The sequence below is a fragment of the Haliotis rubra genome, unplaced genomic scaffold (genome assembly GCF_003918875.1).
Source record: "Haliotis rubra isolate DU_JTF1 unplaced genomic scaffold, ASM391887v1 Scf86, whole genome shotgun sequence".
NCBI classification, from domain to species: Eukaryota; Metazoa; Mollusca; class Gastropoda; order Lepetellida; family Haliotidae; genus Haliotis; species Haliotis rubra.
Window position 1 is genome coordinate 2274983 of NW_025767590.1, and position 19375 is coordinate 2294357.

The 19375-nt window shown below is 37.4% G+C and overlaps 1 protein-coding gene across 2 annotated transcripts; it reads left to right on the forward strand.

Annotated features, from left to right (window-relative positions):
- The first annotated feature begins 16 nt into the window (after positions 1-16).
- On the forward strand, positions 17-14379 carry LOC124262890 (glucosamine-6-phosphate isomerase 2-like). Of its 2 annotated transcripts, none has more exons than XM_046697482.1 (6): positions 17-148; positions 6669-6792; positions 8738-8839; positions 11045-11227; positions 11965-12149; positions 13409-14379. In XM_046697482.1, exons 2-6 carry the CDS (start codon positions 6669-6671, stop codon positions 13625-13627), a joined length of 813 nt encoding a protein of 270 aa, XP_046553438.1. In that variant the 5' UTR covers positions 17-148; the 3' UTR covers positions 13628-14379. The 2 variants fall into 2 exon arrangements, with proteins under 2 accessions (XP_046553438.1, XP_046553439.1); XM_046697483.1 differs by having other exon boundaries at positions 30-115.
- Positions 14380-19375: the final 4996 nt, after the last annotated feature.

Genomic DNA, 19375 nt, shown 5'->3' on the forward strand with positions numbered 1-19375 from the left:
GACTTAGCCGACATATTCCGACTGTTCGCGCTAGCGTCTGTCAGCTGATCGCTCCTAGACCTCTCCTACTACAGTTAGGTATACAACGTTATCAGAAACCCGCTGACCTCAGAAAGTACGTGTTTCACGTGTGGCTTTCACTCTCAAGGTAAGATGTGAATGCTGAAAAATTAACTGATTAAATCCATGGTTATCAGTATTTTTATTGTGATAATTCCGTGATGTTTGCAAATGCAATCAAGATTAGATTTCCGAACAAAGTAAATCGGTGGTTATGTTATTCTGAAGTAAAGATGATCTACAGAGTGACTTCTAGGACATAAATTGTAGGTTATCATTTCCGAAACATTTATTCCGTGACATGTCTCGATCTCATGCTTTGACAGCATGTTCTCTTTGAACCGTTCTTTGCTTGAGTACCGAACAATGCACAGCAGTAGGCCCAGTGAGATATTATGAGAGAAATCAATGGAAGTTTCATGGACACTGTGGGATTTGATTAATTACCAGACGATGTACATTTCATTTGATAAAATGTTAGGCTTTACTGTACACAGGATATTTTAGTATGAGAAAAGTAGTAGAAATTAGGTTATTTTAAGAAAATCATGTAACTTCTGGATTTACTTTTTATTGTAAGGTAATGTAAGAACAGTTAGTTAATATTATTTAATAGTGGGCACATACATAGGGCACATACATATGGTTTTGGACTTAAATTTCTTTATGTCAATGAAAAAAAGCATCTGTACTCATGTTTTTAAAACATGTTTCCTCAAGTCTGTGTTCATTGGTTTTACAGCTTCTAAAATGAAACTTAAAGACAAATATTACTTGTTAGTGTTACAGAAGTTGTTTGAATATCCTATGACCTATTCAACTCCCATGTGCCAGTTTGTCTTTGAGGTAAGGTCGTATATGTACATTGATACACTGTCTGCGTTTACATTGTCTAATCAATGTCCCATGTGCAAGTGGGATGTTGTTGTAAGCTAACATTGCCCTGTGTAGATTGTCTGGAGACGATTCAATATGGGTGTTGTTACATGATTCAAAGAAAGAGAAAATGCCTTGGGATATTTAACATGCAGCTATTTCCTCTTGGCTAGCGTCGATAACCCTGTGTAGAATGTAGCTTAGAACAGGTCGATCCTCAGCAACTTCTTTGGTCATAAGTGGTTATCATATGAATTGTAAGGTTCCAGTAGTGGTCAGGCTTGGTGACTTTGTTAAACCCTGAAGGCAAGGATTGTCTCTCACAATTATCAAACCCTTGACAGTCTGGTGAAGACACTATTACTTACAGCAGCTTCAGCTTAGAAAACAACAATCAGTTTGCTAAAGACCTCATATGTGTGGCATTCATATGAAAAGAAAATACTACCAAAATGATATCAAAATTGATAAAAGTTACTTTATTTTCAAAATTAGCAAAAGTTGTTTCATGTATTCCGTTGCTCATATCATTGATATATCATGTAAAGTATTTGAGCAGTGTTAATGCTGAGTCATTCACTGGAAGGGGTCTGGTTCTGTTTGTAAGCCAGATTCTAGGCGGTAGACTTTTATCAGACATGTGACTGAATGATCAATATCAAGAGACAGATCACAGCTCCCAGGAATGTTATTTGTCAGCACACATGTAACAGGTGTAAGAAGATGTATCCGGCAACAGCAGGTTGGACCGCAACAATATTTACATTGCTCATGCTTGTCAAATCTCTTGAAAGGCAAATGTAAATTTATTTTTTAACTACGTTAACAGAACAAACCATTGTTTGTAGTCTGCATTACTATTGACCATGCTTGTCTCGGAGGTGCGGTGGGGGCTTGACTCCGTGAGGAACTCTTAAAGCAGTGTGTACTTAAACACACCACACTAAGACTTTGTTATTTAAGCTCACCTGGATCAAAAGGCCCTACTTGAAATGTTTCTTGTTTAGAAGAATATTGAAAGAGTGAGCATAACTGTTTTTCTCTCATTATTATTTGATTATGGGTAAACAAATCTATTTGCAGATATTTCTAGTGTTTTAATTAATTTTGTTTTGATCTTGATCATGAAATATATTTAGCATGTTTAATGCAGGTGAGCAACAATTTAACACCCTTGACATAAAAGTGAAAAACAATTAATGTTTCTGTTGCACAGCCAGGTATGTTCAGCTTGAACTGGAACACAATAATTAAAGATCCTACTTGAGAGGGGTGACACTACAGAAGAAGCAATAAAAATAACAAATATCTGTGATATTCATGGCAAGTCTTGATAAGGCCAGACCAATTTTATTTCTTGTTTTACGGATCCGCCGGTCATATTTTTTAAGAATAAGAAAAAAAATATATATATTTTCCCCGCTCAAAACATAAAATTTAATATTTTTTGGGCCAAAAATGTAAATGTGCAAGAAAATGTTTTAGATTGTTTTTTGCCCCATATACACTTCATAAATTGCCAAAAGTGAAATACTGTTAGTATTAAAAGGAACATTACTTTGACTGGTGATTTGTATTTTTCTTTTTTTTTCCTCCTGCCTTTAGGTTTTCTGAGGACAAATATCTGTAAAACAAGAAATAAAATTGATCTGGCCTAAATGTATGTGTTCTTTAAGAGGTAAATTCCAAGTAAGACACCAGTATAGTGTGTAGTTACCATGGCAATGAACCCTTAAAAGGAAGTACAAAGATATTGTTAAAGGAAAATCTATTGGAATGATGAAAGTTTTCCGGGCAAACCTATCTGAAACATGCCTAGTCTTATTTATGAAATAGTGATGTAACATTTGCAAGAGTCCTTCCTACAAGCATCTAGATTTCCGTGACTGGTTACGATTGACATGTATAGCACATACCAGGATTGGAATAGTTTTTTTGAAAGTGGAAAAGGGCTAAGGAAATATGAAGGATTTTTATATTTTGTTATACCAGTATTTTTATTTAGCAATGTGTCAGTGACAGCAAAATAAATATAACTCAACTATGTAATATTTTCGGTGATTATTTGAGTAAACAAGTTCCTTCACTGATTACATAATTTTAAGGATGATGTAGTACTGTAAGTATCTGTGCACAGAGATTTCAGGGGTTTTTTCTTGTGGAAAGTGAGGTATATTTTGTTTTGGTTTTCCTTGATAGATGATATCATAGAAAACTGTCCTGATATCCTGGAAAAGTCATCACAAAATCAAGGTATAATTGAAATGAATCAGTAGTTTTAGATGATAATACATGTAAATGACATTGTGGAGTACACTACTGCATACATCTTGCTATGTGAGGAGACTACATCGAACAGATTATGTATCTATAAGTTGTCATGGTTACTTGCTTCGGAGCATAATCATAAAATATAAATGATAATTCAATTAATGCTCAGTTGTTCTGTTTTCTCAAACATGAAACTTTTCTTTGATTTATATTACTCAACCTAGGGGGCATGGTAATTGGTATTTAATCGTAGTCAAATGTCTGTATATTCCATGATTAAATATATTTAAGTAAATGAAAATTTAAATCAGAGTTCCGATCCACAAAGTGTTTGTAGCGTTACAAGCTATCATAACTATTGAGTTTATTATAGAGTTATGAATATCATAGTGCTACGGACGCTTTGTGGTACATCAGATATCGAGCCCTATTAAATGGTGTTCCAAATGCCGCATTCAGTATGCTGGATGGATGAAACATTTACGAATATCATATCATAGTGCTACATTGACGCTTTGTGAGTACGTCAGATGTAGTATGGAATGGACGCTTTGTGGTACATCAGATGTCGAGCCCTATAAAATGGTGTTCCAAATGCCACATTCAGTATGCTGAATGGATGAAACATTTACAAATATCATAGTGCTACGGACGCTTTGTGGTACATCAGATGTCGAGCCCTATTAAATGGTGTTCCAAATGCTGCATTCAGTATGCTGGATGGATGAAACATTTACAAATATCATAGTGCTTTGGACGTGCTTTGTGAGACGGCTTTGTGGTACATCAGATGTCGAGCCCTATTAAATGGTGTTCCAAATGCTACATTCAGTATGCTGGATGGATGAAACATTTACAAATATCATAGTGCTACGGACGCTTTGTGGTACATCAGATGTCGAGCCCCTATTAAATGGTGTTCCAAATGCTGCATTCAGTATGCTCGATGGATGAAACATTTACGAATATCATAGTGCTACGGGCGAGCTTTGTGGTACGTCAGATGTAGAAAGTCTGGACGCTTTGTGGTACATCAGATGTCGAGAGCCCTATAAAATGGTGTTCCAAATGCCACATTCAGTATGCTGAATGGATGAAACATTCACTGAACATCATAGTGCTACTGACGCTTTGTGGTTACGTCAGATGTAATAAGTCTGAGGGCGCTTTGTGGTACATCAGATGTCGAGCCCTATTAAATGGTGTTCCAAATGCATTCAGTATGCTGGATGGATGAAACATTTACGAATATCATAGTGCTCACGGATGCTTTGTGGTACATCAGATGTCGAGCCTTATTAAATGGTGTTCCAAATGCTGCATTCAGTACACTGGATGCATGAAACATTCACTTAATATCATAGTGCTTTCTGGACGGCTTTGTGGTACGTCAGATGTCGAGCCCTATTAAATGGTGTTCCAAATGCTGCATTCAGTATGCTGGATGGATGAAACATTTACGAATATCATAGTGCTACGGATGCTTTGTGGTACATCAGATGTCGAGCCCTATTAAATGGTGTTCCAAATGCTGCATTCAGTATGCTGGATGGATGAAACATTTACGAATATCATAGTGCTACGGATGCTTTGTGGTACATCAGATGTCGAGCCCTATTAAATGGTGTTCCAAATGCTGCATTCAGTATGCTGGATGGATGAAACATTTACGAATATCATAGTGCTACGGATGCTTTGTGGTACATCAGATGTCGAGCCCTATTAAATGGTGTTCCAAATGCTGCATTCAGTATGCTGGATGGATGAAACATTCTACGAATATCATAGTGCTATGGATGCTTTGTGGTACATCAGATGTCGAGCCCTATAAAATGGTGTTCCAAATGCTGCATTCAGTCTGCTGGATGGATGAAACATTCTACGAATATCATAGTGCTTACTGGGGCTTTTGTGAACGGCGTCAGATGTCGAGCCCTATTAAATGGTGTTCCAAATGCTGCATTCAGTATGCTGGATGGATGAAACATTTACGAATATCATAGTGCTATGGATGCTTTGTGGTACATCAGATGTCGAGCCCTATTAAATGAATTGTTCAAATGCCGCATTCAGTATGCTCGATGGATGAAACATTTACGAATATCATAGTGCTACGGACGCTTTGTGGTACATCAGATGTCGAGCCCTATTAAATGGTGTTCCAAATGCTGCATTCAGTATGCTGGATGGATGAAACATTTACGAATATCATAGTGCTACGGACGCTTTGTGGTACATCAGATGTCGAGCCCTATTAAATGGTGTTCCAAATGCTGCATTCAGTATGCTCGATGGATGAAACATTTACTGAATATCATAGTTACTGCTACGGACGCTTTGTGGTACATCAGATGTCGAGCCCTATTAAATGGTGTTCCAAATGCTGCATTCAGTATGCTGGATGGATGAAACATTTACGAATATCATAGTGCTACGGACGCTTTGTGGTACATCAGATGTCGAGCCCTATTAAATGGTGTTCCAAATGCCGCATTCAGTATGCTGAATGGATGAAACATTTACCTGGTACACGGATGCCAATAATTCAAATTAGTTTTTCGTTTTTTTCCTTTTAAAGGGTGACAAATAAATAAAATCCAAGTCTACTTTACTTGTACCAACTAAGCACACTGATATGGCTCTTGGGGTAGAGAACTGGATGCCATGACAAGAGTGGGGGACTGGCACCATTTTAAGTGAAAAAGTTCACCTTGATAAGCCGTTGACATAGTGACTTAGTCATCGTTCAAATCAATCCAATATTATTGTGACAGTATTTCCTGTAGATGCAGATGGTGGAAAATGATTCCTTGCTCTTATGTGTTCGTCATATTCCTTATTAATGACCAGTCCTGGTCATGGTCAGGGTGCAAAATAGTTTCCAAATTGTGCCTGCCAGTTGGGCTAGCTATGCCTGAAAGTTACTAGCCCACATAATGATTCACTAGCCCGAAATTTGAATGTAGAAACTAAGCAAAAGATTACAAAAAGGTAAAATACCATCATTTATCAGGACATAATTTTGCATGATTTAAAAGTGTGTTATGACTTAACAAGTCAGAGAGAGCGATATATTTAAAAAATAACCCCATGAAAATTCACTAGCCAGTTGGGCCAGAGACTCTGGAGATTTACTGGCCCGATTGGATTTTTACTAGCGACGGGCTAGCAGGCCTGTGGCTATTTCGCACACTGGTCATCGTGGCAGGAATATCAATGCATTTACAACTTGTGTATCTAGATAAAGATTTTCTATGTGTCTGCCATGATCTGAAATGTGTATTTGTGTGTTTTTATATTTTGCTATAAAAATATGTTCGGCTAAGCAGTGATCTCGCAACTAAAGATCTGATATCAGTAGATGACATAACCATGTAATATGTTAGTATTGTTTATGCATATAATCAGATGATGAAGACCATTTTGCTTGTGGTAGTAGATTTCTGACATTATCCTTTCAGATGCGGCTTGTGATTTTAGAGAACTATGACTCCGTGTCCCAGTGGGCTGCCAAGTATGTCCGGAGGAGAATACTGGACTTCAAACCTGGACCCGATAAATACTTTACCCTTGGACTGCCAACAGGTCACTATGGTTACACGGCACTTTATCACTGTTGACGGATTTTAGAACTATGTCACCTGGGGATTTCCCCTCTCTTGAATAAAAAAACCCCATGATATAACAGAAATACTGTTCATTGTACATGTGGCTTAAAACCAGACTCACTCACTGTTTAAATGGATAGTTACACATTCATTACATATCAGTACATTCATCAAGCACCTGGATTAGAATAGGTTCCCAGCACTCTACAGCTGGTTGTTCAAGTCAGTTACTTGGACCATCGCCATCTTACCGTGTTAGTGTGTTGGTGTTCTTGAATTCAGTCACATATTGCTGACCACAGTGCTGGACAACACATTCAAAAAGGAATCATTTCTGTTTGTATGCAATAACTTGAAAGCAGTGCTGATCAGCTGCAATACGCTTTCCCTTTGAATACCTCACCTCACCTCACCTCACCTCACCTCACCTCAGGGGCAGTAGGGTAGCCTAGTGGTTAAAGCCTTCGCTTGTCACGCCGAAGACCCGTGTTCAATTCTCCAGATGGGTACAATGTGTGAAGCCCATTTCTGTTGACCCTGCCGTGATATTGCGTGAATATTGCTACAAGCGATGTAAAACACAACTCCCTCACCTCACCTCACCTCACCTCACCTCACCTCACCTCACCTGCACCTGCCTCGCCTCGCCTCGCCTTCCTTGGTAACCTTGTCTTCTAAGGTTGTATGTCTGTGTCCCAACTTTTGAAATATGTATATGCAATAGTGTAACTGATTTCTATACCCCAGGCCTAAAAAGTTAAACCCATAACTTTGCAATCATTTAATGGGTGTTTTTCAAATTTGAGTAATGGTTTCTTTGTTTGTTGGAAAGGTGCAGTGTTGTTCAGCTGAAGTTGGGAGTCACGGTCAGAGTATTAGTTAGCCTTGCTCACATTTTTTTGGTTTGCTGTTTGTAGCCATGGTTTGTGAGCAATTCTGGATCACATTCATGTGATTATGTTATGCATGAAATGACTACAAAGTGTTCTCTTGTCTTTACTGTTCAAATTGGGCTGAAATATTGCTGATGTGACGTACAATTTTAACTCACTCACTTTAGTATTCAGACCAGTGTATAAAAACAGTAGTCTTCAAAACTGGACATGTACAAGCCTGACTGCCAGTGGAATATGAATTCTTGTGCTCCTTTTGCAATACCTGTGCAGAATAGATCACATGTACACCTTGTTTGTAGTGTTGGGTATCATAAGAGCCACCGGATCTCAGTTCATTGCTCTATCACTCATAAACATTCTACACCGTAGGCCTGATAAGCAGTGATCATGAGCAAGTTTAAACAGGGTTTTTCTGGAGTTCCATAAAATATACATAAAAGTTTATTGTAGAATGTTGACAGCCATGTTATATTTAATGATGTTCCATGAATGTTTATTGTCTGGGTACTGTGGGTTATAGCAACCAGGGTCCCGTTTCACAAAGCTCTCATAGCACTACGACTATCGTAAGTCAATGTTATAGTATAGGAGGTAGGAATGCTACGAGGAAAGTTACGAGATCTTAAGCTTACGAGAGCTTTGTGAAACAGGACCTTGTACACTGTGTAGGTCACTGTACCCTGTGGGGCGAACTGCAGCTTGAATGCATTGAATATCTTCAATTATCCTCGAGACCCGGGTTCGATTCCCCACATGAGTACAATGTGTGAAGCCCATTTCTGGTGTCCCCACCGTGATATTGCTGGAATATTGCTAAACGCGTGTAAAAACCAAATTCACTCACTCACTCAATTATCCTCTTTCATGATGAGAAAAATATATCATCATTTCAGATTAAACATGGGATGGGATCTGTCAGACAGAAAATTCCTTATTGAACTGTCTGGTATTAGATTTAAATATTTTATGTTTGTTACAAAAAAATTCATTTTTCTTACATTATTTCTTAAGATGTCTCTGTTGCAGGAAGTACTCCACTTGGTATGTACAGGGCCCTGATAGAGTTTCATAAAGCTGGTAAACTCTCCTTCAAATATGTCAAGACTTTTAACATGGATGAATATGTAGGTAAGTTCACAAACAACCTGACCTTGGCTGGTATGAGGAACTATCTTCTAAACACAGTGATTCTGCTGCTCAGTCAACTCTCCCATTTCTCCAGCTGGGAGTTGCATCATTGCATATGTTAACGATCTGTGTACATGTGTTGTATGACATCTAGTACAAGCAAACAAAACATCATTGTTATCCCCTACCAGTTTAACTCTGTGCATTATTATAAAGTATAGCTTATACCAGCGTTGCAAACTCCCGCCTGCCCGACTGTCCGAGACGGTCTGTTTTGCGACCAGACGGTCAGTTTAAAAATGTTGCACGTCCGATGGTCTGGCTGTTAAATCAAGGTGATTTTGTAATGTATATAATGACCAAAGCCTGGACTAAAAAACATTTGAAAACGTGTGTTATTGTGACAATAACCTGACATTAAACAGATACCTCCTCTTATTAACGTAACCTTCTTTCTATTTTTTTTAATCTAGAAAATTCTGGAGTGGCAACTTTCCAGCTGGTCTGGTAACCTTTGAGAGTTACCAGACCAGTTGTCTGGCTGAAATTTTGGGGAGTTTACAACACTGCTTATATCTCATTTTACCATAAGCGTTGGCTCGTCACGCCGAAGTCCTGGGTTCGAATCCCCACATGGGTACAATGTGTGAAGCCCATTTCTGGTGTCCCCCGCCGTGATGTTGCTGGAATATTGCTAAAAGCGGCGTAAAACCAAACTCAGTCAGTCATTTTACCATAAAATGCTGAGCTTTCGAGTACAGATGACTGTTAAAACCTAATGATTCTCTGTTCTTTAAATGCTTTCAGTACCTTTCAAGAATGTTAATTAGTTATGGTTATCTTCAGCAGACCAAGATTTTCATCTGACAGCAATGTTACTTTTACTATTTTCAAAACTGTAAACATTAATTTCATAACAGAAGTAGCAAGAACAAATTGAACAATTGAAATGAAATGTGATGGTTTGTTTGTGTATTGTCCCACTCTCTATATTGTCACACAACTCTCTGTGTAGTCACACAACTCACTATATTGTCACACAACTCTGTGTAGTCACACAACTCTCTATATTGTCACACAACTCTCTGTATAGTCACACAACTATATTGTCACTCTGTGTAGTCATATTGTCACACAACTCTGTGTAGTCACACAACTCTCTATATTGTCACACAACTCTGTGTAGTCACACAACTCTCTATATATTGTCACACAACTCTCTATATTGTCACACAACTCTCTGTATAGTCACACAACTCTATATTGTTCCACTCTGTGTGGTCACACAACTCTCTATATTGTCACACAACTCTCTGTGTAGTCACACAACTCTCTATATTGCCACACAGTCAACCACCAGTTCCATTTAGTTGCCTCTCAAAACTAATATAGGCTGCTTGCTTAGGGCCTGATTTCTGAGATCAGATGTGCCACCAAAGTTTCATGAAAGAATATATGTTGGTTTATAAGTTATGCTCTGCAAAATGAACCCCTCATTTGAAAAGCATAAACAAAAGGCCCCAGTTCAGCTTCTATCTGATATGTATACAAAGTTTTATGATAAACCTATGAAAATGATTTGTACCCTTGTATCAAACTGGGGCGGTGGGGTAGCCCAGTGGTTAAAGTGTTGGCTCGTCACGCCGAAGACCCGGTTTCGATTCCCCACATGGGCACAATGTGTTAAGCCAATTTCTGGTGTCCCCTGCCGTGATATTGCTGGAATATTGCTAAAGCGGCGTAAAACTAAACTCAGTCAGTCAGTTGTATCAAACTTGAGTCATATTTGTGGCTTAGGAAAATTCTTGAACAGCAGACAGCACCATTTCAGTGTTATTTGTGATGTATATACAACCTTTCAAATAGAAACATTTCAGTGGGTTTTTTTTAATTGCTCTGGAAACTAAATATCTTGGACTACAATGTACTGTTTTAGTGCATGTAAGATATGCTTCCTCTGTATTTCTTGCTGTTTAGATTGTTGAAAATGTTCTGTACACATTTGAATATTTGCTTTCAGACAGATTTGTTGACCTGTTATGTTTAATGTTACATGTTCACAGTAATTTCTGGGCAATGTTGAAAAATCATGGACATTCATTATATAGTATGTATTATGTACACATCTACAAAAAGTGTTCACTGTACTTAATAAATTTCAGTAGGTAATAATTCCATTATAGACCACTATGCATTAACTCACAGGCCTTCCGAGAGATCATGCTGAGAGCTATCATTCCTTTATGTGGAACAACTTCTTCAAGCATATTGACATTGTGCCAGAGAATGCTCACATCTTGGATGGAAATGCCGCAGACTTGGAAGTTGAATGTGACAGGTTTGAGGCTGAGATCACAAAAGCAGGAGGAATTGAACTCTTCATTGGAGGTGAGAGGACTTTGTCACACTGTTGTCTTGTGTATGTGCCAGCAGTGTAAATGTTGGATAGGGAATAAATCATATTATCGTATTGTTGCATTAAATCTGATTGGCCTGCAACTATTTTATTTAAAAAATTTATATACTTTGCTAATCAACGGAGATCTTGTTGGAAACATATTTAAGGTTGCATGTGAAATGCTTGTCAAGAAAAAAATGTACTATAGTATTTTACAGTTACATAGATTAAGCTGATAATTTTTTTTTTAAATCTGAGGAACCTTGTAATGATACATGTGTCATACTTTGTAGTTAAATGTAGCTATTGTGAAATTTAGCTAATTTTATGAGGAGTTGTTACTCTGCTCACTATAAATGGTCAAAGTTAGAGCTCTCAGATCTACAGTTTGACTTCCTCAGATTTCAAAACACAGTTGGTTTATCTCCCTAATTATTTACCCATTCCAATTTTAAGAAATTGTGAAACAGCCCAGTATGAAAAATTGAGCCTGTATAGAAACCGAATTCAATTTACATTCAGATGGGGTAGTTTTCTTTGATGAGGTTGTGACATTATTAATAGAGCACTGAGTCATATTGTTCACAATGGAGCATCATATTACTTCATCCTTACAACCAGATTTGCAAATTTGCTGAAATGCACATAAAAATATTGTAAAGTTACAACACTTGAATTTTCTACCATTATTGGTGATATTTAAACATTGTCCAACATTGTGCTTCAGGTATTGGCCCTGATGGCCACATCGCCTTCAATGAGCCAGGGTCGAGTCTGGTGTCCCGCACCAGAGTGAAGACCCTCAACCAGGACACCATATTGGCCAACGCCCGTTTCTTTGATGGCGATATGTCCAAGGTTCCTACAGAGGCTCTCACAGTAGGCGTGGGGACTGTGATGGATGCAAAAGAGGTGAGTTTGTTAACTGTATCCAGTTGGTAATTAACTTCTTTAAGTTGCATTTAGAAGTTGGTGTGATGAACAAGGGGATAGTTCAATGGATATGCAAATTCTTTTGTACAATATAGGGCTGGGACGGGTAACCTGGATACCCGGTACGGATGGGTATAATGAGTTGGACCAGGGTACCTATCTCAATACCCGGACCCGTTATGATCATGTGACTGGTAGATTAAACAATGTAATATGTTATTCTTTCATGATTTAAAGGTGGTAATGTCTTTGAAGCTTTAGACATAATTACAGTCATCTCTTTTGAATACATGGTTAAGATATTGAAAAACTTGATATTTTAGCCTTCGAGCTGAAGAATATTTCACCATTTCTTACAAAATTGTTGTCAGGAATTAACATATCGGGTATACGGGTAGGGTAGGATGATGGGTAGGCTACCCGGGTAGAATATTTGGATCCGTCACAGCCCTAGTACAATATGTGTGACGTTTTGGTATAGATGTTAACACTTTTAGCAAGCAAGTGCTTGCAAGCATAAGGGTTGCATATTTCGTAATAAAGACGTACATCCACAGAACTATCCCCCTTGCTCAGTCTGTTATTGTCTGTATGTTTATAGAAGCAATACAGTTGAACTGAATGACAATAACTGGAACATGACTGCAAAGTACTTTCTGTTAATATAATTGTCACAATCACCTTTATCCATTCATGTTGTGTGACTTTTATTAATTTCTGTTGATATAGGATACTATTGATAGGAATATGTAAATGAGAATTGCAATTTCAAGGCTCCATGTTTTATTTGGTGGGGTTAATAGTGGCAATAAAGTATATTGAAACAATACTTGCCATTTTGGTACAGAAGACCTGTAATGAAAATGACAGCCTTTAAACAGGAAATTGGGATTTTTACTAAAATGTAGTTTAACATTGCACTTGGTGAGTATTTTCAATGCAATAATCATGATAATGAAGAATACAGAATTAAGCATTAAAACCCCTATTTATTGGTACTGTTATGATTGAAAACAGGTTTTCTCTACAAGGCCATAAAAGTAGTTAGCGAGGTATCATATATCTGTATTAACATAAGATGGGATATTTGTAATATTCCATTTTGGGAATTTTAAGGACATTTGCCGTCAGCTTTGGTAAAAATTTCAGCCTCTGAGTATGTCTAGATAAATCCCTTCAATAAAAAAGTTGAGCATCCATAAAGACTTGTCATTCCTGATATGAGAGTGTTTTGCCAGGTAATGATTCTCATCACTGGAGCTCACAAGGCACTAGCCCTGAGCAAGGCCATTGAGGAAGGTGTGAACCACATGTGGACAGTATCAGCATTCCAACAACATCCCAAAACCATGTTCCTCTGTGATGAACCAGCCACGTTGGAACTTCGAGTGAAGACGGTCAAATACTTTAATGGACTTATGCATGTTCATGACAAGCTTGTTGCTGAGCCCGAATAAAAGAGGCAAAGTTGAGAGAGATATAAAATTAGTTCTTACTGATTACATGACAGAGAAAATATGTATTTGAACTGATTTTTATTTTTGAACATGCTGAATGAATTGGGAATATATTCCAGCTAATTATTAGCATCATATTGCAGAGAACAGCAGTTTAAAACAATTGAAATATGAAACCATGTGTTTATGATGTATGTAAATGAAGGAGAATTTCATCTGAATATATTCCAATAAACAGGAGGATCGTTAAACTGTATATCAAAATTTCAGTAACATGCTTGGGTTTATTCCAAGGTTTTGTTTTGAAAGAGAATGATAACATTTTATATGACATTTGCTCAAAAGTTTTACTATTACTCAAATAAATGATGGGGCCTCGATTAAATGCCATACAGTTTTTATGCAAGGAATTCACCTCCTTATTCTTTGTTATTAAATTCTAAGGTAATGCCTGTGTGAAAGAAATATGTGCCTGGGGATTTAATCGAGGAAAAATGGTAAGTATTATGATGTACATAGGTATTTTCCAGAGACACTTTTGCATATCTGAGTGCCAGAGTTTAATGTCAATTGTTACTCTTTTAGTTTCATACAAGTATGATCTTGTTTCACATATATTTTTCATCAGTTATGGGTCTGACAATTCTTGTAATCTCAAATCAGCTTCCTCTATTCATCAAGGTTAAGGGTTGTAAGCCGTAAGTTCACAATTTACACTAAGTTCACAATTTGAAAACATCACATTTCTATTTTAAGCAAGGCTAAACTTTGTCGACATATGTCATGTACAATATGTCATAGATCAATAAAAAATGCTAGAAAAGTAGTGCTCTGTACACAAAGCCCACATCTGAGCTTGTCAGTAAGCAAAGGAGACTAAACTTTGTCGACATATGTCATCCATCAATGATATGTCATGGATCAAATGAAAAATATACTGCTTCTCTAGGTGTATGTTTTAAAGTTTTAGCATGTGTTTATGTTATTTTATTACCTGGATACAGTGTGCAAAATAGCCAGTCAAATGTAGATGTTATGCAGTCAAATGTAGAATGCCAAATGTATAAAGGTTGTAGTTTCCTCTTGTTTAGTGTCAGTTTATGGGTCTAAGAAAGAAGTACATTATGTGTTTGCAGTGTATGAAATAAGCCAAAAACCCAGCCAGACATCAGGGCTGGTAACTTCAAAATATTACCAGCCCAAAATGGATTTAACCAGACCAGACACCAAGATATGTATGGAACATCTAAAGGTTTTACCAGACCATCGGGCTGGCTAGCTCTAAATCTAGACCGTCCGTCAGAAATCTAGCCCATCTCGGGTGGTCAGGATGGGCCTAAATTTCATACACTGGTGTTTGGTATATTTCTCCAACAAGTAATCCTGGTGCTGTGACAATCATATTCTATGTCAGTGCAAGAGAGGCAAAGAGGTAGCCCAGTGGTTAAAGCAATGGTTTGTCACTACATTGACCCTGGGCTGGTGCCCCACTTCGGTACATTATGTAAGCCAATTTGTGATTTCGCCCTCTTTGAAAATGTGCCAAGAGAGGAATACGACCTTACTCATAAGGTAGACCTTTTGACATCTATACTTTCTGGCAGGTAAGTACATTCCTCAGTAGTCTTTAGCTAGAAGCAGCCTAAAACCAAATGTGAGGATGTTAGATTGTTTTGTGCAATGCAGCCACTTTGGTAATTTGTTGAAGAATCTTACTTTAATAAGTTTTGCTGAGTGTCTTTGTAAATGTCAAAAGTTGACACATTAGGAAGTACTGGGGTCCTGTCAAATATTATGAGGAGTCCAGTGGGAATTTGAGGGATGGTCATAAATAGAGAATCTCACCCGAGTGTCTTTTGATATCAAATATATCACCACGAGTTGATAAAGTAACAAATATCCGAGGCTTGCCGAGGATATTTTCACTTTTATCAACAAGTGTTGATATATTTGATATCAGAAGACACGAGGGTGAAATTCTATTTATCATCCAAAATCACTCTTCATTAGTTTTCAATGAAAAATGTACATCTCTGAACACAATACTGCCATTAGATTTGCAGTGCAGCGATGTCATAGCATTGTGATGTCATCAAGTTCATGACATCATAGCATTGTCAGGGCATTGTACAAAATCTACTGTCAAAACGATATCTCCTAGGAGATATCGTCTGATCTGACACAAGCGATATCTCCTGTGAAACACAGTTTTGGATGATAAAGTATATGACAGTCTCTTGGGCAGGGTCCTAAGCGGTATTTAAACATGTAATTGGGGTCGGTAAGTTTAAGACTGATATTTTTTTTATTGAAGTGCTATGGCATTTTCTCGTCAGGAGGGGTCAAGGACATGGGGAAGGTCACCAAAAATACAACCAGGGCAACCATTCTGATTGGTCCTAAAGAAAGAGTAAAGGATTTATACCCGATATGATTACTACTCAGGATCTGAAATAATAAAAGACTGTTCCGTTGTTAATATAAAACTTTGTAACTTGTTCCATGTACGTCTTTCATTATTTCATCAAAGTACATGTACTTGAAGTGGTATCAAATGTTTGCTTGTTATTGGTTTTGCAACATTCAACTATGCCTTCCAAGTTTACCACTTTTTTTACACAATATGAGAATGCAGATAATTTTTTGCAATATTTGGCAAAATGGAGAACCCAAAAATGAAGTTACTTTGCTCTGGGTATTTAGGCTTGAGATAATCAAACACAACAATGGTGTATAGCTTTGAATCTCATTTAATGTGTTTCAAGAAGCACTGCCAAAATCATTTTCTTGAGTTGAAGTTGATGTTGCAGTTTTATTTTGTTTAAGTATAAATCCTTAGCATTTTATCATACATACTAATATTTAGATTAGATAAAGCACATACTAGTAACATTTATTTTAAATCGGGGCACTCCTAAACTTCTAAACACCTGTCTTCACTCGTCAGCGACGAAGACCCAGGTTCAATTCCCTATATGGGCACAATGTTTGAAGCCCATTTCTGGTGTCCCACGCTGTGATATTACTAAAAGCAGGGTAAGAAATTCCCAAAGTTTCAGCCATAGACCACAGGGCAGGATAGATGTAAAACTTGCCAGCCCTGACCAAAACTTACCTGCCCACAAAAAATACTAAATTACTTAGCATAATTAAATTAAAACATATACATGTCTAAATTTTAACCCGACCGTCAGGCAGGTGAATTTGAGAATCTGGCAGTCGGTGTTGAAAAAAAACCCCGTCCTGGGCGGTCGGGCAAGGAGGTATTTCAAATGCTGCTAAAAGCGGCTGAAACTAAACTCACTCACTTTAGAGTCATGTATTTTGAATGGGTGAGTAGTTAAAACTGTAATATACACAGCAACAATTTTCATGTTACAAGGTGTTGTCACAAAATGTTATTCAAATTAAGTATACCATTTTGTTTTGTCTTGATCAGATGGCATCGAAAGTTGTCAACTTTCATTTCCTGTTATGGTTTCTCTGATGTCTTGCCAGGTGATTACAGTAATGCTTACATGCATCATGCACCATGTAGCTCCCATGCTTTTTCTTGCCATGCATATTTCAACAGTTTCCTGTCTTTTATTTACATTTAAGCATAATACTTAATTCCTGTAATGTTACCCATATATTTATACATTTTACAGAATATATATTTCTATTAGATGTACTGAAGGTTGTATCAGAAGATCTAACTGAGAGTATTGTTTGGAAAGTCACTGGTAAATAGACCAACACAGCTCAATGGTCAAGTCCTCTCTACATCAGTCTGAACCGTATGTATGTATGTATTTCATGGAGAATAACGGTGAACATATGTGTAGACAGTAATCTGATATTAGATTATTTTGTCTTGTCAGCCATATTAGAAAGTTAAAGTGGAAATTTTATGATTTAGTGCATCAGTATTTATGACTAGAAAGTATTTGTCAACTAAGAATCTTGAAGTTGTGTTTTCATCAAATGTGAGGTTTTACACAATTATGACGTGTCCTTTGTATTGGAAAAATGTCCAATAGTCATGACTGGAGAGGATGTCGATACAAACTGACAATAGATAGAAACTAATCATAGTTTTTGAAGATATCTTAGTTTGGGAAAAAAGATGCATTATATAACAGAATTGTAGAAGATGTGTTGAGCCAGATCTTATATCATGATTTTGTCATATGCACTGCTATGTTGTGTTGATTGTATTTTTGTCATGTTACTTGTAATACATAGTGATAAGATTGACATTTTATAAACTATGTGATCTCTGTTTGATTATATGACAATGTGGGTGATTTACTTTATGATGAAATGATTATTCCTTGTGAGAGAAATATTTACTTAAATTTTATTGAATATTTCTTCTTTAAATAGTGTTATAACTATTGAAACAAATCTCCACACTGGAACACAGATCTATCTCCAGTTGTCTGAACTCTAAAACTGTATAAGGGCAGTGGAATGAATCTGGTTTAGTATTGCTATGTATTGCTGCCGGAAATATTGAAATGTGGCAAAATAAATTAAAATGTTTGCTCCTGTATCTTGTTTGTAGTTGTGCCAGTCTGTATTCTTGTCATGGCTTGGGAACCACCAGTTAGATGTTAATGTAAATGAATGGAAAGATGTATGGGATTGGGTGATGTTTGCCTATTCATCTTTCCATCAACTAAAATGTGACTTACATCACAGCATCAGCAGGATGTGTTACACCTTTGGCACTTTTCAAACAACACCAGTCATAGTGGATTAAAAAGAATGGGTGTTTTTATTCTCACAGTGCCACTATGTGAGGTAGGGTGACAAGTTTACACAGAATCCGACAGACACTACCAGGGGAAGGTGGCGAAATCAGACGGACACTTGGGCTGGATTGGCTTGTCCGTGTTCGTCCCTCCTTGTCTCTGGCTTGCCTTCTGCTAGTCTGTCTGTACTCTTCTGTCTGCCAGCTCCACCCTGCTTACCTATCATGCATGCGTTTAGAGGCAGATGTACGACTAACAATCTGCTAAGGTTGGCAATTCTCATGGACATAATATTTTACGCAAATTTTGATGAGCTTTAAATATCTCAAGTGTACACGACACATAGTGTTACTGTTGGAGTATGTGGGAAATTGATTGGAGATATTGAAGCAAACCTTAAAGGGGACCTGACGATGCAATACACATTTTACTTAATGACTACAAATAGCAAATTACCTTTTTCAAACTTGTGCATTTGTACCAGGTATCCAGGACAGAAACAGAATTATTCAAAGCCTTTGGTTGAGATGTGAATATCAGACTTCATTCTTGTTGCTTGTATTGCTGTGAAGTTGTTGACAGAAGCATACAACCCAACTGACTCTTGGCTCCAGTACATAGCTGTGTAACTAATGTAAGGTGATCTGTTTGGCTGATAACACATTCAGAGACACATGTAGTTGATAATTTATGGCTAGGGGGTGATGATGATTTCATGGGAGGGTTCACCCATTTTGTTCTGGGGAGCTAGGGGGGCAGCAATCTTGTACACACATACTAACGGGGGGGTGGGGTGGTCAGCAATTTTGTACATAAAAATATGTTTAAATTATGCTTAGAAATTATGGGAAGGGGGGGTCCATTGATTTTGTACATGACATGTAGGGGGAGGGTTTGTCACTTATTTTGTACATAAATTTTAGGGGGGGTCATTCACATTGTACATGCTTCTCCATAAAAATCATCATCATCGCCCCAGCCATAAATTATGAACAGTCCCTTACAAATA